The following is a 23,914-nucleotide window of genomic DNA, read 5'->3' as shown; positions in this document are numbered from 1 at the left end:
GGGGAAAGATTTTTGTCTGGGCACTGGGAGGCTATCGTTCCAGCAAGTCCCAAAGTGGGCAGAAGATGGCTTATGACTTTCAACTTGTTTTAATGACCTGAAAGACAACTTGAACTCAGTGTGTTGGTCTTTTTTTTGTGTTGGCTGGAGAAGTGTCCTGCCTGCCATCTGAACTGGGGGACCATGCAGGCAGGAGACTGGGGATAGGGAGACTCTTGCCTGGAAGAGCATCTGCAGTGATGGGAATTTCTAGAAGTGTCCTGGTGTTGGGTATTCCAGCATGATGTGTTCCACTTCCCACACTGTTGCCTCCATCTCTCTCCTCAGTGTTTCACCGTACAAGCTGCTTGGCAAGTAGAAGCTTCTGCACTTTTTCTCCTTCCAAGTGTGTTTCATGTAAAAACTGGAAATATTTAATGGGCTGTTGGCACTCTGGAATTGCTGGCAGTGCTAATTTGTTTCAGGAGGCTGTAAAGTTCAAGACTTGCATGTTCCTACTTTCTTTATTGCTTCCCAGGATCTGATTCCAGCTTTCTTGGCTGCATGGTTCATGAATACACTTCCCCCCTCAGCCAGAAGAAACAATATTGTCAAGCTTATTTCAGCTGTTCTTTATCTGAAATCAATTGAATGCTTCCTACTGCCTTTCAGGAAGCTTTTTCTGGGATCAGCTGTAAGTAAACTTTTTGCAGCTTCCTTACTGCAAAACAGAAGTTTCAGTAAGTGCTAATGCTTAATGTAACAATGATTTGATCTGTGGTTTACAAAATAGCTTATCAATGTTTTAAGCATTTTATTGGTAAGATCTCCTGAGGCTTTTTTGGATAAAATGATCTGCATGTTTTAAAATGCTGGATTCCTTTTGCAGTGCTGAGTGGTCATGGTGTATTGATTATGTTTTGCCAGTATAGATCCTGTTCTGTGCTAGATTTTTAGTAAAATCAACGTATCTGCTTACAAGTTCAGAGATGAGGGGAGTTCTGGGTTTTGGGACCTGTCGTTTTGTGAGTCTCCTCCCTCCTTTCCTCTCGGTGAACCCTGTCCTAGTTGTTCTACCTCAGATACTTTTCGAAGCAACAGATAACAGCCTGACCTTGTTGCCTGATACTTTCTGGAGAAATGCTGGTATAAGGATTCAGAAGAGCAATCTGATGTTTACTTCTAGGAAGGAATCAGTTGCAGACCTCTTTAGTTTTCCTGTTGCATTTAGTTCCCTGTCACAGTTGGTTTCTACAAGTTGCATACATAGTTTCAGTTCCATTTTTCCTGTTATATAGTTCCCTGATAAAACACTCAGTTTGAGTTTCTTTGAGATACATGTTTCATTTTGCTGTGCAATACTCTGATGCAAATGCAATCCCCATGGTATATCTTCTGCAGCACTATTTACTATTTTTTTTAAATTGCTGTAGTGTTTTCTTCACTTGTGAATTTCTGTTGCTGAAATAGTTCAAGGAATATTTCAGGTAGTTGAGTTCTTGAGCTAAGCACCAAACTAGAATGCATATGAAACTCTTCAGTTGAGGAGGTTGAAAACCTGTGTGATGGTAAGTCAGTGTGTCAAATCAAATCTGGTAACAGATTAACCTGTAAACGAGACCCAGATGCGTCTCTAAGTGTCAGAATCTATTTTGTCATTGAAAGTGTTTAGAAGCTTATTTACATTAACTGCCTCTACATTAAACCAGCGCAGAAAGTAAATTGAATTGTCACTCCTTCTATCACATGAAATACCTTTTAGAGAAGTAGGATCTTTTAAGAGAAGGCTTCTTTTGATGATGGGGACTGAGTTTTATTTTAAAAAAACCCAAACCACAATTGCTAAAGGGTCTGCAAAGTTGGTCCTGTCCTCGAGGTATACCGTGAGAATGTGGATTTTGATTGTAGTGTTTGTAACTGCCAGAAAGGATTTCCTATGCAGTTGTTTAATTGGTTCTGTTTATGTTATCTAGTAACTTTGGTAAGGATGGAAAAAGCAGAACACTCTGAAGCTCTGATGCAAGCTGTGCTGTGCTGTATACACTTACCAAGTTTTATGCGAAAGCTGAGCTGAAAAGTGACAATATTTGCAGGAGGTGTGAAATTACCCACTTCAGTAAGGAGATCAAACTGCATGATTCAGCAAAGTAGTTGTATGTGTCTTTTATTTTATAATTTGTTCAGCACAGTATATTAGCTGTTGGTTTGATCAATTTTGTGTAGATAGGCCATTGTGTTGTCCTACCAGCTCTCTCAAGTTTATGTGCAGGAAACACCGTGGAATATTCCAGATACCTGGTCACTGTACTGTGTCACTGTCATGCCCACTGGCTATGGCAGTAATAGAGATTTAGACAAGACTATGATATATATCTTTATATAAAAAGGTAGGCATTTTTTGGGTAGGTTTCAGTTCTTTGCTCATCATAGTTTGTACCATATGGGTGAAAATTCTGGCAAGAAGTAAATGTTGGGGTGAAGCTTAGTAAGCAGAACCAGGCAGCAACTACAGTATCCCTCTGGGGCTGATCTGTCAGCCTCAAGGTGTGGAGTGCCTGGTCTGTGGAGGGAAGCAAGTGGGGTGCTATCTATTTGTAGGTTGTAACACTTGTATGCGTGCAAGTCCTTGATCCCAGCTGACCAGAATTTAAAGATGAACAGGGGAGCATCTAGTGAGGTTTGGCAGTGTGGAGTTATTGGGATGTGTACTTTCCTAGAAATCCTATATGAAATGGTGCTGAACGTGAATGGAGTTATTATTGAGTGTATGTCCACTTAGCACAGAAATCTGGAAAACCTTTCAAGCAGTTATGTGTCCCAGCTGCTGTCAGTCACTGTCCAGTGTGGAGGAAGGGTGGAGTCACTGGTAGAAAGCTGTTTGCTGGAAATTGTATTGTAAATCAAAGAGACTTAGTAGCTTTGTGTGTCTCTGGACAGGATAATGAATTTGTAGGTCATCTGAGCAGGAAGATGCTAATTCACGTGAATTAGGAGGGATTCTAATTCATTCTCAAGACATCTGGCAATATGGAAATCCCTTGGGTAGATCAATTTGCTATCCGCAGACAGCAGAATAGAATCTCTCTCCCCCCCCCCCCATCCTTCTTGAGAAGAATCCTTGAGTGGTGGTTGGTTGCTGAAGGGAACGTACCTTCCCTTTGTTTGATGTGCTTTCCAAGGGCTTGGGAAGGGCAAATCAAGTTGTCCTCTGGGCATTTAGAGTGGTCAAATTGAAGAAAGCTCTTTGCTATATGAATGGGAACTGCAGTGTGTAAGTGCTTTGTGGTTTGGATTTTTTTTTTTCATTTCTGTGAACTATTAAAAATTAATAAACTCATACTGTGTCCACTCCAATTTTCCGTACTACTTATTAAAGCAGATCGATCCCTCGGTTCAGCTGAGGTGAACTGGCTATCCGGATTCCTCCACAGTTGTCTCAGTCAGCAAGGTGGTGGATTTTTGAAGGACTATTTCAAGCACTATGTAGGAAAAATTCTGCCCTTAGATGCAGCCTTATTTCTTCAGGTACTTTTGAAAATCTGCGCTGTGTTCCTGCAGTTCCTGAGTTACCCAGCAGAGTGGCATTTCACAGCGGTTCCTCTTCCTTCTGGCAGCAGGGAAGTTCTCTGAACAGCCCAGCCCTCATTTCACATGAAGCAAGAAACAGAATGTTATCCTCCGTGTACTGCGAAATTCGGCCTCAGCTTTTACGACTGCTGGTCCATGAAGGTGCCCACTGTGTTTCCGTTATGTCATTCTCAAGGGGAACACACTGGGGCATAAAGTACTCTCTTTTCTTCCCTGCTTGAGTGGACCAATGTTTATATGTAAACCAGCGGTTTCTTTTGCCTGGCAGAAAAACGAAGTACAAAGCAATAAATGTGACTTAGGTCCCGTGTCTGTCAGTGGACCCTGAGACCAAAGGGGTGTCTCGTCTGCAGTAACCAGCCCAGCTCTGCTGGGCTCTGCTGCGAGGAATCGGAGCCCGAGTGGAACCTGCTCTGGGCTCTCTGCAGTTACAGCGGAGGCTGTTGAGGTGCTGCTGAGTGCTGGTGTGTCCCTGGGACCTCCTGTGCAATTATGCTTCCTCTGAGCTACTTCAGGGAAATCTTTTTCTTCTGAACATAATTTGGTTCTGAATGTGTGAGAATGTAGTGGAGCCTTTCTTTTTAGACCTGTCTCAGGCTGTGGCTGTGACACGTCGAATCTTCATAACAGACTCAGGAAACCATTGTACTGCTGTTTTATCCAGCTCTTTCTTTCTTGGAGTTATGAAGCGAGGAGTAGAGGTTCGTGGCACAGTCAGTACTGCTGTTCTACTCTGACACATGCAGTTGCATTTAATGGCATAACTGATGCTACTGGGCTTTAATAGGGATCATGTGAAACAAAACAGTGACTGACTTAAAATCAGAGGTCAGATCATTGTGTGGCCTCTTCTTCCTCCAGCCTGGAGCATCTTGGGGTTCAGGTATTGAGAAAGACAAGGGTTCCTCACCCTCAGGTGGGAGATGAGGGTGTGCAGTCTGTGCACGTTTTGATTTCCGAAGGAGGAAAGAGGCTGGGGAGTCTCGCTCACTGAAGATATGCAAGAACTGTCTGTGCTCTAGGATGACCCTGCTCGTGTAGGGGATGTTGGACCAGATGACTCACTGTGATCCCTTCCAACCTGGCCCATTCTGGGAAAGATCCCTGTGTGTCAGGGTGGGATCCCCAGGGACAGGGCAGTCCTCATTAGATGTGCCAGTCTTGTGACACTTACCAGCTATGTCGTAGATTTTATAAATAACTTTCAAGAAGTGAGTAGGAGGTGTTGAGTTTCTGGCTCTGCTATAGGTTCATGTGCTATAGCTGTTGGTGCAGGGTTCAGACAGCAAAATTGTTTCCAAAGTCTCGATTACAGAAAATGTAACACACCTGAAGGGCTGGAGCACTACCTGACCATTGCGTCCCTCCCAGAAGGGTTTCCTCCCTTCTCCGTGCCTGCTGCAGGGTGCACAGGCCATGTATTTGGTGTGTTGACTTATTCTTACTTAGGGTAGTATGAGCAGCTTTCTGTGGTCTCTTACTTCTGTTGTTTAAGCAACCTTTGCACCTACTGCTGCGTGTCACTGTACACTGAAGTCTGAGCACCTGGAAAAGGTGAGAAAAGCAGAGTGAAATGGAAATATGTATTAATTCTGCTGTTCAGCTGGAGACAGTTACTGTAAAAGTTAAAGTGCTCTCGAAAACACAATGACCATTTGTATTTCCCAGGGAAAAGGAAACTATTTATCAAATTGCTGATCATGAAAATGCGTTTGAGTGCTCTGCTTTCATCATTGCATTTATTTTTAAGAGCACTAATTAAAACAGTGTCCTTTCATTCTGATTTCTCCCACAGCCCCTCCATGGCACTTCACTGGCCCCTGTTAAAGGATGTAGGTTTTGTTGTAGCGTGTTGAGTGACCAGCTAAGTCATGTGCTGGATTTAGCTAAAATGTAATCTTTTGGCCATCTGCTCAGGCACTCCCTGTGTCTGCATCCCTCTCATTTGCAAGCAGGTGTTACAGGTGATCTGAAATGTGCAGGTGTTCAGAACACTCTGGTTCCTTCTAACTGAATATGAGTGTGTGCCTGCTTAGGAGGGTTGAGCAGTGTGTCGTTTGAACTTGGCATGCTCAGTTTTAATTCTCTCACTGGTGTATGGAGCACTTAGTCAGGAAAAAAATAATTATTGTTTGAAAAATATGTGGATAGCAAGACTTTTTTCATAGAACTTGAGTTTAGGAATACTAATGTACGCTCTGTTGTTGTTTTTTCATCCTCCCACAGTGATTCTGGAATCTTGCCGTGCCTTTTTTTTTTTAAAGTTGCATACAAGACTTCAACTTAATTTTTTCTTGTCTCTTTATTAGAGTAATGCCAAAATGGTGAGAAATGCTGTGGGGGGGGAGAGGAGAGGGGGATTCTCTGTATCAATTTTTGTTGGCTTTCTCCTTGCAATAGCTGTGTCTCTGATATACCCAAGTCTTTCTTGGTGATTAAATGAATCATCACATGCAGTGAGAGCAGGTGCATCTCTGTCCATCTGTGTCATGCACTGCTTGCATGTAGCAGTGTAAAACACTAGGTCTCACTTTCATTTCTAATTTTATGTCATTTTCATTCCCTCCCTCGTGTCCTGCTCATCCTGTGCAGTGGCATGGGAGGATCACGGTTCAACAGAGTTCAATGTTTGCCTCTGAATGGATGGACTTTCTGTGCTGCCCGGTTTGCTGAGAGAAGCCATTTGAAACTGAACAGAATTTAACATTTCCTGATGGTTTAAAACCAGGGCTTTCTCAGAGACCAGAAGTGCTGTGGGATAAATGGGAGTGAGTCAGGAAGTATCTGATCTAGACTTTTAACTTACTTTAGGTTTTTACTGTATGGCAACTCAGGAGCAATTATATCTGTGAAACTTAGTGTTGTTGAGTGCTCTAGAGAAACTTGGTTTCATTTTGTGCTACAGATGTTATATTATAAAAATATTGTGTTACACATGGCTTAATTTCAAGGCGCTGTCACTCTACATCTGAAGTAGCAATGGGTTTTCAGCCTTTGTTGCAACACTGAGCAACTAATGCATCAGGCTTCTTTGCAGCTTCTTTACTTCTTTGAGTCCTTCCTTGGACACTTGGCACAGAGGAGGTCTAACCAGACAGAAGAAGCAGGTGTGGGTAGAAAACCAACCTGTGGATTCCCTGGGCTGACAAACAGGCTGGGCCTTGGCAGAGCTGAGCAGCTCTTTTCAGCTCTGAACTCCCAGACTTTCAAGCTGTTAAATGGGAAACCCTGCAGTATCACAGTCAGTCCCGATCCTGAGATACTGTGGGAGCTGCACCTTTGCAATGCTTTTTACACACCCCTAGGAAGTGCTTTCCTGTGGGGCTAACAAAATAAAACACATCCAAGTCACTTTTCATGGGAACTTTTTGGACATTCCGTGTAGACTTGCAGGCAGAGCAAAAGAGTTACTGGTGAGATGAGACTCCCGGGTTTGTGATCCAGCTCTTAGTTATAAGCCCTGTTTCTTCAGCTGAAGGTTTGCACTTTGTCTCGAGGCATGGTGTTCATTCCTGGGAGTTACTAAAGACTCTCATTTTTATTATGTGGACCTGTAGCAGGCTTGTGATCTTTGTTTAGCTTGGCTGCTGCCTGGAGATATTCCTCTTGCTGCCAAGTCCTGGGGCAGCTCTTGCTGAAGCCCCACACAGGCACCCTTCTCAGCACTCCGAGGTAGTGCAGGGTTTGCTGCTTTTCATCAAATGAAAAATGAACCTCTGAATATTTAGAGGCTGAGACCACAACATACAGATGGCACCTGCCTCTTAGTTTGCATATTCCTCACTGCAGTGGCAGTGTCTAGTCTCTGTCTTTAGGAGCCAGTGGCCCACTCTATCTGCATTTTCGACAAATAATACCAAATTTCCACGCTGGAGTTGCCTCTGCTTCCTTGCTAACAGTAGTAGAGCTTGTTACAAACAGAGAGAGAGGCCAGCTGAAGCTTACTGCTGGTCCCCTTCCCTCTTTCTCCTTTTTTCCTTTCCTTAAGCTCATGCACTTGTTTCTTTGTCTCCTGTCTCTTGCAAAGGAGGGGTGAGGGGAGGTTCAGAGATAAGCTGGTGCCTGCCCACTCCAGAGCCGTAGTTCATGGAATGCTTGCTTTTGTGTGGCGTGCAAAGGCACCTAGAAAGTGGGTAGATTGGCCTGTGTGTTTCTCCATGGTTAAACAGACTGATTGATTTGGAGTTTAAACAGAATCTGTATCTTCAGTGAGCAGGAACACTGGCCCACACCATCGTATATTTTGCTTGCACCACTAGGTTTAGCATCAGGAATGCTTCAGGCCCTGAACCTGGGAGAAAATGACAGTTTATTTTGGACTGAATGGCTTGTAGGCCTTGTCAGCCTAGGTGAAAGGTACAGCTCTTTTAGTGTCTGTTTGAGAGGCTTCTGGCTCATACTATACCTGGTACGGCATTTTCCTTCATGCAAACATCTACCTGGACTGTCAGTGCTCACAAAGGAGAATTTCTCAGATAGCAAGTGGATTCTCCAGGATCACACTCCATTGCAGCTCTGCATGTAACTTGTGTAAGGGCATTTTATTATTTTTTTGATTTTTTTAATGCTCCTTTCTAGAATTTTCATCTTGAAAGCTGGACACTGTGAGCCACTACTCAGTATCGGCATCTCTGTTTTCTGAAGGAAACTTCACTACACCAGCTTTTAAAAGTTTTTGCTCTCTGTATATCTTGATTCCTAGCTTGCTAAATATGTTTTCTTCTTAGTATTAGTTTTCCACTGGGAAAACTAGCTGGAGCCTGGAGATGTCTTCTCTTAGTGGTTACACTTAGCAATTCTAGTGAGGATATGAGCTTGCAAAAGGGAAATGTAAACAAAATCTCCCCTGGGTAGACATGGACCTTCTTCATCTGGCGAGATAAGAGCCAATGCTGTTTTGTTTTAACAATTCTATTTTTATATATAAGTACTGTCCTGGAATTAAATTAACAGAGGAGAGCTTGTAAAAGTGACATTTGACTTTAGACCACTGTTTGTTTGGCTTAGTTAATTTAATTTACAGATGTCATAATATAGAGCTACTTATAGAGCTGCTATTCAGGCTTGATTATTTTCAGTTTGTGGTAGAAGGTCTGCTGTGCACTGTTAGGGGAGTTTCTTTGTTTATAAAGAAATGTTTATTTCTTCTAGAGTGTTTTTAAGTAACTTTGTAAGTGAGGTGGTATGAAATGACACCTTGCTAAGCAGCAGTAACTTGTGGGAGGGGTTGCAAAGGACCGATTTTGAAATTGCTTTCCATTAGCCATATCACATTACTTTTCACACATTAAGCCTATAATTATTTTTTTTTTAAATGCATCACTTTAGAGAGGTGCCATGGGGTACAAAGAAGTTTTTGTCTCCAGATCTGTTAAACTGGATTTCCAGCCACCAGGTCTCTACTGGGGGTGTTGTCCAATCAATGCGATGCACTGTGACACTCTAACAGTGTCCTGCAGCAGGACAAAATCACTAACAGCCTCTTTTTTCTTCTCTCTTTACAGTAAAAAAAGCTAAACTCCATGGACCACCAGGTAAGCCATGCTCTACTGCTAAGTTGCAGCAATAGGGACACCTCTCTCACTGCTGTTCATTCTGCTCCCTCAAGTTTCATCCACCCCCTCTCGGCTCCTCCATGTTCTCCTTAGGAGTGACATGATCTGCCTTGAGCATCTGGGCAGCTTGAGGCTGTGATGTGGTGTCATAGTGCTGAAAACCTCTGTCTGCTCACTGACGTGAACAGGTGATGAATAAGGAAATGTGTTCCTTTATTGTCACCCTTTCCTACCCACCCTGCCCTTTTGCTCATCCTTCCTCTGTCCCTGTTCAAAACAGGATCTGAAAATGTCCACTGAACAGGACTGGTGTGTACCTGTGTGGATTCAGTGCCTTCTTGATCCTGATCGGGATTGCTGGATGGAATTGCAGAAGTGACTCATTCCCTTATGTGACAGTCCATAATGGCTATGCTTGAAATTAAAACCCCATCCACTACATTTTGTATCTGCATAATAAAGTAAAACCAAACAGCTGGTGACACCCAGAATTTACAGTTTAGGCAGCTTTTTTCCCCTGTGGTTCGGTAGGTGGCAAGCAATCCCTTAACAGGCAAATAGGTTTATTGAATGAAATCTGATGTACAGTTTAGAAAAGAAGAAGTTTGCTTCTGGAATAACACCTGTGCAGGTGCTTAGATACCAAGCAATTGCACAGCTATATTCATGACTTATTTGTTCAGCTTTATTCTTTGGATACAGCTGTCCTCAGGTTAGAGCAGAAAATTTTCCGGGAGTCATTGTCCATACTCCACATCAGGTCAAGATCTGTGTGTGCACCAGCCTTGAATTTCCAGGGAAGGAAAGCTGATTGCCCAGACTGGAAGGAAGACAGCGTGTACTTTATCCTTTCTCTATTTAAGAAGCCTTCTCACAGATGCAAAATATTTGTTTTGTAGTCTAGGTTTAACTCAGCAAAGTATGTGGTTTTACTGACAAGGCCAGTGTCCCAGGAGGATGCAAGTGATGTAGACAGATATGAAGACTCTGACTTTCAGTGATTCCTACTTCTTCCTGAAATGTGGATCCCTTCTGGATCATGTATTTCCCTTTCTTCTTGTTCTGTTAGGATATTGGAAGCTAGATGCTGAAACATCATAGGTCATCAGATTTGTCAGGCACGAATTTCCTGCTTGTAAAGCTATGTTGGCTCTTCCCAATCACCTCTTTGTTTTCCATGTGTGGTTTGACAGTCTTAAAATGGACTGTGATCTGACTTGCACTGGGAATAGATGTAGCAGAACACTGAAGTGTTAAAATATGTACACTGCTTCCTGGCTACTTAGCGTGTCTTGTTCCAGGCTCTTTGAAACTGATAGATAGGTCTGAGGTAATAACTTCCCTTAAAAACAAGTTTTATCATTCTCAGATGCTGATATTCAAACTTTGAATGTGTCTATGCTTGGCTGCTTTTGGTTTTATTAGCACGGAAAGAGCAAGAACGAGGAAAAAGTTCTTTCAGGATTTTTCTTTGTGGACTCCTGGGTGGAAAACCAGGTTGGAACTAGGAGAGCACTTGGGTCAAAAGGGAAGAAATGATATGTTCAACTCAACTGCTTGCTTGCATGTCTTGCAAGTTTGTTTTTGCTCTCCTTGGTCTGCATGATGGTCCCCGTTCCTTCAGACTGTCTCTTCTTCCTCTTGTCTGCATTTCAGTAGCAGCATCTTACTAAGTGTCTGTGTTCTCTAGGATTTTACATGCTTTCTTTGTCCCTGTCTTACTGCAGGTGATTAGTTGCCTTATCTTGTTTGTTTGTGCTTGAATTTCTAAAAAATGCTGTGATTCAAAATTTGATGGCAGGTAAAAAACATCATGACCATTTGGCTGCTTAGACCCTGTGACGTCTTTCCAGATGGGCTTTTCACTTGGGGCCTCTCTGGATGCACTGTGTGAGCTGAAAACCTTGAAGTGTTGTGCGTATGTGATGAAGGGGTCTGCTGATGGAGATAACTTGTTGTGTCTCATTCCCCAGATAAATTCAATACGTATGTGACACTGAAGGTGCAAAATGTGAAGAGCACGACGGTGGCCGTGCGCGGTGACCAACCCTGCTGGGAACAGGACTTTATGTTGTAAGTATGGGGGTGCACAGCTTGAGGTGCTTGTGGTCGAGTCCTTCCACAGCCCCTACACTCACACAGAGCTGCTGTTGTGTGCATGGGTTGGAGTATTTGGGTGGGTAAAATGCACAAACCTGGAGATCGTCTCTGCCGGTGCCACAGACTGGCACTTGCCAGTCAGGTCTGTAGGGAGGAGGTAAGTTTGAGTTTGAACTGGGAAGTTGGTCTGTGGGTTGGTCTGGATGGATGTCCTTGGCCAGGTACCTGCACAGCTGTGGCTATGAGCAAGAGACACACACACCTACAACATAGTTTAGAGAAGGGCTGAAGACCCATAGCTGAGCTTAAATGGAGCTCCTGGACCCTGGACCAGGGTGTGGGTGGAGGCTGCTGGAGGGGCTGGTCAGGGCAATTAAGGGCTGTTGTTAATGCACTCAGGACCTCCACATGGTGATCCTGGTTACCTTAGTGTGGGAGCTGCTTGTGTGTTGATGTGTTCTGCTATTGGCCCAGTGCCCATGAATGTGTTTTCCATCTCCTCTGGTTCAGCTTAAGGGGCTGCCAGTCCCTGCCGTGAGCAGCAGAACCAGTTCATTCCAGCTTTTCCCGGGCTTCTGGTGCACTCGGCACTTCTGATTTGCTCTGATCCTGACATGTAGCCAAAGATTTCCCAGTATCTTTCACAATGGTGGTTTTCTTTTTTTCTAGTGGATGAATGACTTATTGATTATATTGCATCTGCTTCCGTTTCTATAGCTTTGTAAGACAAAGCAAACTAAATGGGGAGGAATGATGTTGTATTCATCTTGTGGAGTCAAAGCTAGTGCTGCTGTTTTTGAGCATGTTTGTGGTGTTTACATAGTATCTGTAGTAAGACACCCACATGGGATTTTGTGAGCATGTTTCCCAATCCAGAAGCAGTTGGTTCTCCTCAGCTGAAAGCGGGAAGTTGTTGCCTCTGGTTAAGGAGTTCACCTGGGTTAGCACAGTGTTGGCATCATAGCTGTGCTCCTACATCCCTTTTTTGGTACCAGTCTGCTTTTGGAGCAGTATGAGAGGGGTGTGCTCCTGCAGAGAGTCTGTCCTTTGGCATCTGGTGAAATACATCTGCTCAGCTCTGCAGTTCCTGGTTGGACAGAGGCTGTGACTGTCACTGATGTAAACCATGCAGGACTGGGTAAAGCTGGGACAGGGGGCAGTAACTGTCTGTCAAATCACACACCTATACCCAAACTACTAACTCATTCTGCCTGTGATTTGTGCTCATCCTGTGGACAGGAACTGGCTCTGAACATGGCCAGCTGCAGAGGAGACTATTCAGAGGTGGTTTAAGAAAGGCACTTGAGCATGTTGGATGAAGGCTCTCAGGGTTGCTCCTCCTCCCTTCCCTGAAGGAGCTCCTGGAACTGCACTCCAGTATCAGCTGGGAGCTGAGCTATCCTGCTGTAAGGTCATTGTAATGCTCCATAATTAGTTGCTAGGGAATATGAAAGCAGAATATTAGCTGAACTACCTCGCCATTATCACCCCTGCTTTAGCCAGGCAACTGCACAGTAGTTCTGCTGTTTCTTTATGACAGAAATGTTACATGTGGCAACAAACGTGTTTTGCATGATCCTGTGTACATTAAGTTGTCCCAGGAGGAATAACACTGGTATTCCAATACTGCTGTTCTCTAGTTTGCTCTTTTTCTTTCTGGAGTTGGAAAAGGATTTTTAATACAGTTGTTTTTCCCTGAGGGAAGGATGCTTTTACTGTCTGTATTTGTGTTTACCTTCTTTGTGAGGCATACTAGAAGAACAGACTACAAGCAAGAAAATGCTTTTTGTCTGTGTCTGTTGTTTTTGCTTCCAAACTTCTTGTGAGATGTAGCACTTCAGAACTGGGGGCTCTGGGCTTGTTTGAAATTTGGATATTTACCAAACCAGGAAAACATTTTAATTTATTCTTTGGGGAAATCTTCTAATTTTAAAGCAGCTTTTTAAAAAGAACTGCATATTTGCAGCAAGGACCTCTTGAATGAAACTGCAAACTGATGTTTAGAACATGATGATTAATTTGGTGTTAAAGAAAGGTATTTTATTTAAATTCTACGTGTGTGTGGAAAGGGAGGGACACCAAATACCAGTCTCAGCTCTTTTGTTCTCTGAAGCTGTTCTGCATCTAACCAGAAGGTGGAGAAAGGGAGACACAAAGGCAATCAAAGCCACTGTACAGAAAATATCTTTATTATTCTTATCTGGTGACCTATCCTGTGGAGTTCTGTTCAGAAGCCCATTGGGTGTCTCATGATCAATGTCTTGCTCTGTCAATGTATGTTGAAGCAAAGAACATGGTTTTACACTGTGATTGAAAACAGAGTATTTCTTCCTTCCCTTCCCTTTCTGGCCTCACACTGGTCCAGCCTGCAGACAGCCAGTCATCAGCAGCCTGGAGTCAGATAAATATCATCTTCCAAGAGGCAAGCAGTGGGAGGGGCAGAGCAGTACTGGTACAGTTGTTGGTTTGGTTGTATTTGTGAAAGCCTGTCTAAACAGAGGATGCTGGAATTACAAGATGCTAGCAATAAAGTCATAATAAGCCTATGTAATAGCTTGATTTTGAACTAGTGTAGCCTGAGCCACCCAAGTACTGGACACTGCTGACCTCAATTCCTGTGTCTCAAACGCGAACAGAAGCACTTGGATTTAAAATAGTTATTAATGTGCTTTGCTGTAGCTGTAGGGTTTGTCTTGAGCCTTGTAGATACTGTGTTCCCTTTTCAAGTTGTAAGAAGGGGACAAAGCTGAAATAGATGCTGGGATTTGCAGCGGTTCTTTCTTTTTTTGGCCATGATGGCAGCCTATAGAAATTAGGGACTAACATGCTTTTAAATTTCCTTGATGGATGTAAAATGGATACGCTTGGACCGAAGGACAAAAGGCAGCAGCTTTGGACTGACTGTCCAAAATATCTACTTTTGGGGATTAACATTGCACTGAAGGGAAGCCCTGAGCTCAAAGAATTAGGAGTGAAAGCCTTTCTTCCTGATAAGTGTGAGGCAGTTGTGTATCAACAGACAGCTCGGGATTGTTCTGTACTTCATTGTTTTTACCAGCTGTGTATGTGTCAGGCTGTTCTGAAGTAGACAGGTTATAAACTAGCATGGAAGAGAGAGGTATAAATGCTATGAAACACTGGAAGGAAGCAAATTTGAGATGCATTCTTTCCTTACTGAAAGGGAAGATGTCATGAAAACCTTCAGATAAGTATTTCCAAGAACCTGGCACTCGGTGGCCATGTGGAAGTAGCTAGTGCTGGAGCAGAAGTGGTGCAACACAGCCCTGAGCAATAGGTAGTGCTGCTGGTGCAGCTGTGATTTTGGGACTGTTACTTTGGACATGGGGTAGCTCCACTTACAGGTAAGTATTGGCATGTTTGCACCTGCCAGAGCACACTTGTGTTTCTGTGCTGCCAAGGGAGACACCCACTTTGTTAGAAATGTTGTGCCTGATGACAAAGAACAATTCACCCCTCGGTTTTGGCCCAAGATACACTTCCTCCTCCTGTGTACATAGCTGCAGAGATGAGTTCCCAGCTGGCAGTTGATGCATGACACAGTCCTGGGTTTTAGTTTGCAATCTTTGTGTAGTTATTAGAAACTAGTGACCTTTGTTAGTATGAGCTGCCTCGACCATAGACTTCCAGAAGCTTTCTGTAGCTTGACACTGCTGTGTGGAAAGAGTTCACTGGTACAATCATGGTGGTAATTGGAACCTGAAACAGAATTGGATGGTATTCTCTTTTTTCTCACCTGTGATGCCTTTTCTTTTCTTGCAGTGAGATCAGCCGACTGGACCTGGGACTAATTGTTGAAGTATGGAACAAAGGACTGATCTGGGATACCCTGGTTGGGACCGTGTGGATTGCTCTGAAGGCCATTCACCAATCTGATGAGGTTAAGCTCACACAGAACCTTTATTTTCTCCAGTGTTAATAGATAATGTGTTACAAATCTGGCCTGGTGCAGCCTAGGGTGAGCTCCTCAGCAAAACTTCCACTTGAAAAGTCAGGAAGGCTGGGTGACCAGACAGGGCTCTCTCATTTTATTGGTTTTGGTTTTGAAGTGAGACCAAAATTACACAGGGGTTTTTGGTCTCATTTTAGTCATGTGGACTCAAAAATCAGGGCTTAATTTGCTAAGGAACATGTAAGTGACAAGTGTCTGAAGTCTTAAGGACTGACTGCTTCGTCTGATGCTCAAATTTCTTTGACTTATTGCTAAAGACTGTCTTAGTCCAGCTGACAAAGTATGCCCAGAGCATGTCTGCATCATCTTCTTAGGGCTTCTGATTGCAGTGTTAGAGGGTGTCTACTGATGCTGATATATATGGAAGAAAGTAGGAAGTGGGAATGTGCCAATGTCTGTAACTGCCCTAACTACTGAATTTGGCAGTCGTTGCAGCTAAGCAAGACATATTTGGTTTTTTAACTCAAATATCAGTGTATTTAATTAGAAGATTATTGAATTTGAGCAGGGAGAGAGAGAGTATATTTTCCATACAGAGAAAAGAGTGGGGATGCTCAGCAGTGTGGCTTAAGGTCTGTGGCTGTCCAAGTATTCCTTGGTCCTGTCTTTAAGGTCTTACCTTTGCAATTCCACTAAGAAGGCAGCAGTTAAGCTAGGAGATGTTTGCTACTTGTCCTGGTAAAGGCCTCTGAGACTTCGAAGAAATCCAGTTTGGAAGAAAAAGCCAGCACATGCTGACTGGATATAATTTGATGTTAAACAAAGTACTAGGCCTTGATAATGCTGTAAAGCTCTTCCTGGAGTCTTTTAACTTATACACTCTTAAGTGTTTAAGAGTTGCTGCATAAAGTTCTTCAGACTTGAAAGTTCATTCACATGTGGCTTGTGATCCACAGGAAGGTCCTGGGGAATGGTCTACGTTGGAGGCAGAAGTTGTAATGAAACATGATGAAATCTGTGGAACCAAAAACCCAACTCCTCATAAAATTTTGCTGGACACAAGATTTGAATTACCTTTTGGTGAGTGCTTTGCCATAACTTACCCAAGAGTGCTGACAGTGGAGAGAAAGTGGTGGCAGATTGAGTTTTATAATCAAGTTGTGCTCATTCTCAGTTCAGTCAGTATAGTTCAATGGAGATAAATTTCTGGTATTCATTTTCTGTTTGGCTTCTTTTTACAAGATCCAAATAAATGTGGAGTATCTGAAAGTCCCTGGGTGCTGGAATGTTTAGAAGAGTAGTAGATTTTTCATCTTAATAGTATTTCAGGATTGTGTAGTCACAGATTTTGTTCCTGAGCAGGAAGCATTTGTTTTTTTGTACCTAGATAAATTTGGCATTGCTAGGGCTGTTCTGTGGTAGGTGCACATAAGCCATCTTAGAAGTGTGCAGTTCAGTTAGTGAAACATTAATGCTTAATGCTCCTGAACATTATCATTAGCAGAGTATACAAATAACTTGATGCTGTAAAAAGTGCCTTTCTGGCAATTACTTGTGGTTGTAAAATACAGAATATGGAAAAGTAGCTAATTGGAGCAAACAGATCTCAAGTCAAGTTGTGTATAATTTTAAAATTTTATTTTACTTAAAAACAAGCAAACAAAATAAACCAAATAAACCCCAAAACTAAGGCCTTAGCCAAAATGCATCCTAGGCTTATGAAGCTTCTCTTTCCAGCTCTTAGCTAATAAGAGCAGAGATGATGTTTTTAGGGCTTGTGCTATTGTTTTTTTCATGCACTGGGTATTGAAGTGTTTCAAAGGCTCCTTTCTCCCTCTCTGCCTGTTGCTTCTTTTTAGCTGCCAAGCCCCCTGCCAGTGTGGGGAATTTGTATCCTGCTCTAAGCAGGGGTGGAACATTTGTGCACCCGCTGGCGTTTGGCCAGCACCTGTCAGGGGTGGCCATCTGTGGGAAGGAGTGAGGACATCTTTGAGTCTCATAGCCCCCTTGCTGGTGCAGGGGAGGATGCAGGCCTTGGCCCTGCAGCACGTCAGTGCAAACTGTATCTAGTGCTCTGAGTGTACTGTTCTGAGTGCACAGTCCCCTGGATGGTTGTACTTCAGTGTTCTAATGGCACTACTCTTTAACTACAGTCCAGTGTGTAAAGGGGGAAAAGGTATTTGACAGCTTTCACCCTGTCAGTGGGAAGTTTATTACTGAAATTGCTTGTTATGTAAGAGGAGGAACAACACACTTCGTTTCACCTCACATGGAAATCTTGGTTCTTTGGGGCAAGTGTTGAGGCTTCTGGGAGGGGCAGAACACAGCACACACAGCTGAAGGCAAGGCTTGTAGCCACTACCTTCTCATCTAAGTTCATTGTGACACAGTTGCTTGTAATCTGTCACTGCTTTAAAAGAAAATGAAGTTCTGGAGTCTCCCTTTATATTCAGAGAGGGTCAAAAAGTGAATTTACTTTCTTCTGCAATTCATATTTTGAACAGCATTACATTTTGAGATTTTTTTTTCAAGCATAAGAAAACAGACTCCCTGTAAATCATTATGTATTAGAGCATCTGCATTTAAAAAATAAAACTATCTCAGGTAATAATTTATTTTCTCCCTACTACTATACTCACGAGAGGTTTTATTTGGTTTTTTGGGGGTTTTTTTTACTACTAGTTTAAATTTTTACATTTGGAGAAGTAGGATTTCATGCAGAGCAGACAATAAATAACAAGATTTTGTGATTCTTCTGTTTTTAACACAATTGATCATTTAAAGTACATCTGTTACTTATTTCTTTGCTTACTAGGCCAAATACTGAAGCAACAGGAAGTCCATGCTGCTGTGTTGAAGGAGTTTTATTGTAGAGTGTGAAAAGTTGTCTGCCTTTCCAGTGTTTCATAATGTCCAGGAAAAAAATGGGTGCATGAGTTAGGTCTTTCAAGGCTTCTGCTGCTCTTCCCTTGAAGAGTGCTACAGTTTTTGCTTCTGTCTCCATTTTCAGTGTGTCCTGCCATGGCAAGGTCAGAGGCAGGTTGAAAAGCAGTAGGCACTAAGGGGTGTGATATTTCTCTGTAAGGGAGCGTCACCTTCTCCAGCAGTGCTTCCCTTCACGCCATGACTGTCTTGTGCCATCACCTCTACGATAGAGAAGGACCCTGCAGCATGGGTTAGGCTCTGTCTCCTTGTCCCAAGTACTGTGAGCCTCAGAGAGATGCATGGAGGCAGCTCAGCTCACAGCAGTGCCTCTGCATCTCTCCCAGTGGATTTGCTGGTTGGCTTCCCTTTAGCTGGATGGCAGCAATGTGGACTCCCAGTGCCCTACATGTTAAGACTCTTCAAAATGAGCTGGGAACTGCCCCTTTAAACCTACACAGGGAGCTAAGTGGATCACTGATCCGCCTGTGGAAGTTCTTAAGTCATCAGCAGTGCACTAGAGGCAATATTTTAATAACAGCAGGTTTGAAGTGACACTTAGGAACATTGTGTATCATGTTTTGTTTCCCAGGTGAGGATCTCTTGGCTACTGTAGATACATGAGAAGCAGAGCGATATGTGTGCACATGTACAGCTTGTGCTGCTTTTCAAGTAGAGTAAAACACTGCTGTCTGGGATAGCAGCTTTAAAAAACTGTGTGTTCTGTTTGGCTGTGCTTCTGTGCTTTTTCTGTCACTTCTGGCTGCTCTCTTTCATTTAGATGTATACAGATCCAGTACTGCTGGTTATTCTGTGTATTTAAAATGTTTCATTTTATTTAAGTGGAGCTTGAGAAGCTTTTTAGGGTTTATAAAAGAGAGTAAGTGAACTTGAAAAACAGAAAAGCTGAAATCTGTGACGTAAAACATGATTGTGTGTGCAGTGAGGTTTAGAAACTGGTTTGTTGTTCTGCATCCACATGATATATTCAAGAGTCTACCTTCTTGGTATCTCTTCTCCTGGTACTCTGGAGACTGGCAACAGCTAAAGCTGAAATAAATGAACATGCTGATGCTGGTAATGGTAATATATGATGAAGGCAACTTAGAGGGGTTTTTTTTTGGTTGTTTTTTTTTTTTTGGGAGGGGGTGTTTCATGTGAAGTTGTTTTTAAGTATTTACCAGGCTTAGGGTTGGGAAGCAATCATCTCCTGACAAAGGCTGATGAGAGTTTAGTCGCTGCTTCTGGTGATTTTAGATAAGCTTTTTTGAGGTCATACAGGAGCTAAACTTCATTAATGCCCAGATTTCTAACAGGAAAAAGAACTACTGTGGTGGCCTTGACATATCGCCCATGTGTCCCATTGCACATTCCAGATGCAGCTCTTGCCTTGTGGTCAGTAGTGTCATTAGTGTGACATCAGCACAGGGTGTACAGGAGAGAGCAGACCTGTGGACCCTTTTGTGTGATGGACTGTGCTGCTGGGGGCCAGATTGTCCTCTAATGATCTCTGCCAGCCCCAGGTGCTTGAATGTTCAGTCTCACAGAAACAGGATGACTGAAAATCCTCTTCTGTAAAAGTGCAGCGAAGAGTGAGCATGGGAAATGTGAAGTGTTAGTTAGAGTTGATATTAACCCATAGGGTGCAAAGCATTTTTATATTTGGTAGTCTATTAAAAATGGCAGTAAACTACCTTCTTCATGGGATTGTGAGCAAAGACAGGCTGGAGCAGGTTTCTCCACTGATCATATCTGTTTCTTCTCAGGAACAAGACAGACATATCAAGGAAGAGAGAAAGCCTTCTGTGGTTGGTTTAGAAAATTTACTGGTAAAGAGAAGACAGTCTTGCTATTATTGTTTTGATGCAGTGAGTGTGTGCTGGCACAGACTTTTCAGGATGCTGCTTTTCAAGTGTAAAATTGTTCTGTTTAGAAGCAATTTTACTCTGCCCCCCTTTTTTAGAAATGCAATGACTATGTGTAAATCCCTCACAGGATGCAGCACTCAAAAATGCTTTTGGCTCCCGAACTATAGCAGTTTGGTTCTGTGCCAGGCAGTTTCTAGTTCATAATTGGAGTGAAGATGCTTTTAGTGTTCTCATTATTCCCAGGCTGGGAGCATGCTGATCTGCATCCAGCCATCAGGTGGAGTAAATGTGCTTTGTTGTTTTATTGTCTTAGGAACTGAACAGAAAGAAACACTCAGCTTGACAAACTCATTTCAGTGAGAACCTGCGAAGATTCCCATACGTTGGAAAAGGGGAGAAATTGGGGTTGGGAAGAGGCGAAGCCAGGTGAAGTCTTGTAGGAAAGTGGGGAGAGAGAGGGTGTCACCTTCAGCACTTGTTCTTATGCTGAGCTGGGGTATGCCCCAGCCCAGGACTTGCTACCTGGGAAAAACCCAGGAGGCACAAGGATTAGTGATGTGCAAGGATTAGAGCAAGGACCACTAAACCTGAGGAGTAGAAAAGCTTTAGCGCTGAAATGCCTGGTTATTGCCAAGCTGGCGATCTCTAGGCAGCAATACTGTCATGTTTAGGACCTCAAGGGGTATAACTGAGTGGAGTGGTCTGTATAGATGCACCAAATTCTCCTCTATTTCCTTCCTCTAATAAGTCTGATAAGTGACTGTACTGCTGTGTCCCCATTTCTGTGTCTGTCTGTATCCAGGTGTCAGGGCCCTGGGTACACTGATACGTCCTATTTGCTCTGAGCAGCCTCACCTGGGACCTCCACCCAACACCTCTGCTCGTGTGCCCAGGAATCCCACTTCAGCTCAGCTCTGAGCCTTCAGTTCTGAGTGATGTTGTGGGAGTTGCTGATCCCTCTCCCCAGTCAGTGCCGTGTCTCTGCCTGCTTAGGGACCCCATAGATTCAGGCCCTTGTCTGGACTCGACCTCAGGCCTACCTTGTCGTCATCATGGACCTGGCTGCCAGTCTGGGCTCCTGGTTGAACCTTGCCATGATCTCTGGGCCTGCTTTGCTCACCTTGCTCAGGTGCTGTAAGAATGAGACCCTAACAGGCAAGTCCCCTGCCCTGCCAGCCAGGGGATCCTCCCCTCCCTTGGGGAGCAACCGGACTTCACTGCTCCCTAACACCAGGAGCCCAGAGAAAACAAGGGGTTCAGCTTCTAGCTGAGGATGGCAGTAGGAGTAAGGGCAGTAAAGCTTGCAATATTTCTGTGTCGGCATCAAATTAATAAGCCCCAAAAGCTATTGAACATAGCTGCCCATCTTGTCTCTGCTCTTATTCGTGTGGCCATGAATAAGTTCCACTGACATGTGGCCTTGCTCCTTTTGTTCACGAGGCGTGATGTCAGTGAAGTCCAGAGCTGTCATCAGGTGTCCTTCTTTTTTGGACTAGTTCCACATTTGTATCTTGTAAGCAAAAGTTAATGTAGCATAGTAATTTCCGTTGTAATCAAAGTTGAGCCGTGATGTAGGAGCTGGCCAGTGGATGTGGCCTTGCAAGCAGTCTGTGATCTCTGCGCTAGAGATTTCTATTCTCTGCATTCCAAAGAACGAGCTTCAACGAAACTGCTGGCTGAGGTGAGACACAACAGAATTGTGAAAGTAAAAAACAAACTGCTTCCTCAAAACATCAAGAATTCTATCTCGTTGGGATCTCTTCATCTGGGCAGGTTACTTGACTCAAGGTCATAGGCCCATTGCTTCATGTTTAACGTTTGCTGTGCAGTAATTGTACTGGCATTAGTATTGATGACAAGAGTTTCTCTAAGACCAAGACGATGTCCTTGAAGCAGCTGGTATCTGGACAGTAGCAGATTTTTATCTCTGACTTGCATAAGAAGCTGTTTCAATGGAAGCAGCAATCCTGCTGTAAAAATCTGATCGCTCTACTTATGAAATGGGCATCTGGGATACAAGATATGCTCTGACCTTTAGTCCTCAATTCATGAGTTTTTCTTCATGTCTTAGAGAAGTGTTGGCTTTCAAAGACAATTCCATAGGCTTTGCTGTAAGTTTTTGATTGTTTCAGGTCCTTGTTAGAGTTTGTCTTCCTAAATCTCATCAGGTTGTGTGCTGATAACTGTTCAGTTCATTGATGTCTTCTTTCTAGGTCAGTTCTATCCAGATTCTCCCTGAATGCCAACCCTGATTTCTGCAGAGCTTGTCTAATAAATCTGTGCAGCTGTGATCTAAAGCTCTGATGATCAAAACCATGTATGTTTTCCTACAACTCTTGCAGTTCTGGAAGACTCTCTCGTGTTTCTCTTAGCTTGTTTTCTGTTAGGATTTAACAACAAAGTAATGTACTGTACACCAGGAAGTGCAACTGGCTTTGTGTATTATGGTTGGGGTAAATTACTTTGGTCTCCCTCCAAGCAAGAGAAATAGGTTGTCTTTTTTCCTACTTGATGCAGTTTTTTTTGGAGCCAGGGATTAAGGTTCCATAAAACTGTGTCAAGTGGCAACTATTTTATCCCCTTGTCTGGGTGAGACTAGTTGCATAAAAATACAGTGATGTTTCTCTTACAAAGGTGTAGAATTGAATTTGTAGTCCAAGGAAATACCTACTTCTGAAGCTTGAAATTCCACTAAATCTGGTGTGTTCCTGTTGATAGTGGTTCATGGCCACTATTATTTCCAATGCTCTGGGGTCACTGCCTTCATAAGATTTATTTGTGTGGCTGAGAGAGAACACATGTAGGACAGATAATCCCATCAAAGTACAAGAAGAAAACAATACTTGGTCCTTCCTGAAAGCATCATAGTTCCAATGGAATGCTCACCTGCCAATAAATCCTGTTCTTTTTTCTCTCGAGAGTGAGGGTGGATGTAACTTTTTGAATCACCTTTTCACCAGGAGGCCATCCCAAGCCTGCTTCTCCTGTTCTTGCCAATGTATAGCTGAACACACCATTGTGATGGTGGTCATTGGGTGGAGTTCTTGTCAGGAGAACAAACTTCTTAGACATAAACTTGGCTCCTTTTGAGGCCACCTGAGAGTGTGAAGGGTTACAGAGGATGGGAAAACCAGCTGAACTGGTATAGCACTATCTTCTTGTTGGCTTGCAGGGCTGGCGTTGTCTAGCTGGAGCACTGCCTCCACTTCCTTCCTCTGTGAGCTTTGAAGTTTCTGCACTGGGGTGGTTTCAGGCCATGAATAGCCAGATTTCAGAAGTTGTTACAGTCAGGGATATTGAGTAGCTAAAAAAAAAACAAACCAAAAACAAAAACCAAACCCATAACCTTTTTTTTCCTTTTCCAATGATTTTACACCACCCCATCCCTAAATAATTTTGCGTCAGGCTTTTCACAGCAGTTCATCTGCATCTCCCAGAGTGTGCTTTGAAAGGTGAAATTTTGAGTGGCAGAAGTCTGTTCCATTAGGACACTATATTACTTCAAAGTGTGAAATAGAGAATAGAAATAGTTACCAAAATAAAGGTGATAATGCTTGCTACTTGCTGCCAGTCATCCAGTTGGTAAATCTAGAAGGTAAAAGTGTTGTTGTGATTCATTTCACAATGAAGTTGCAGTGTGGTGTAAAAGTAGGAATGTGCTTTCAAGTGAATATGACTGCCTATAATGTAACACTATTCTTTACCTCAAAAGATTTTGCTTATTGCCTGCAAAGGAATAAAAGAGACCATTTAGCTTTTGTGTTTTAATTTGTGCTACACCAGGTATTTAGGTAAGATGTGCTATTCAAAGGGAGCTCGTGTTCTGTTGAGGTTATAAAAGCCTCCAGAAGAGGCTATTTTTATGTGTTATCAGGCATATAGCAAGTGTATTAAAATATCATTGCGAAATGGCTCTTCATGAAACTAATACTTGAATTAAATGTGAACCAGTCTGTCCTTCTCTTTCCTACCTTTGTGCAGTGTACATTTGG

The 23,914-nt window shown here is 43.0% G+C and overlaps 1 protein-coding gene across 1 annotated transcript in view; it reads left to right on the top strand.

Annotated features, from left to right (window-relative positions):
* Positions 1-9,087: 9,087 nt before the first annotated feature.
* The window catches only part of UNC13B (unc-13 homolog B), a 181,858-nt gene continuing 167,031 nt past the window's right edge, over positions 9,088-23,914 (top strand). Inside the window, exons 1-4 of the mRNA XM_029961542.1 lie at positions 9,088-9,101; positions 11,096-11,195; positions 15,003-15,120; positions 16,089-16,212. Coding sequence (XP_029817402.1) covers positions 11,191-11,195; positions 15,003-15,120; positions 16,089-16,212 — 247 coding nt within the window. The 5' untranslated portion in view covers positions 9,088-9,101; positions 11,096-11,190. The remainder of the gene's footprint in view (positions 9,102-11,095; positions 11,196-15,002; positions 15,121-16,088; positions 16,213-23,914) is intronic.

The sequence above is a fragment of the Manacus vitellinus genome, unplaced genomic scaffold (assembly GCF_001715985.3).
Source record: "Manacus vitellinus isolate BGI_N305 unplaced genomic scaffold, ASM171598v3 scaffold_36_pilon, whole genome shotgun sequence".
Classification (NCBI taxonomy): Eukaryota; Metazoa; Chordata; class Aves; order Passeriformes; family Pipridae; genus Manacus; species Manacus vitellinus.
The sequence above is the reverse complement of the archived record's forward strand: the minus strand, read 5'-3'. Positions and strand labels throughout refer to the sequence as shown.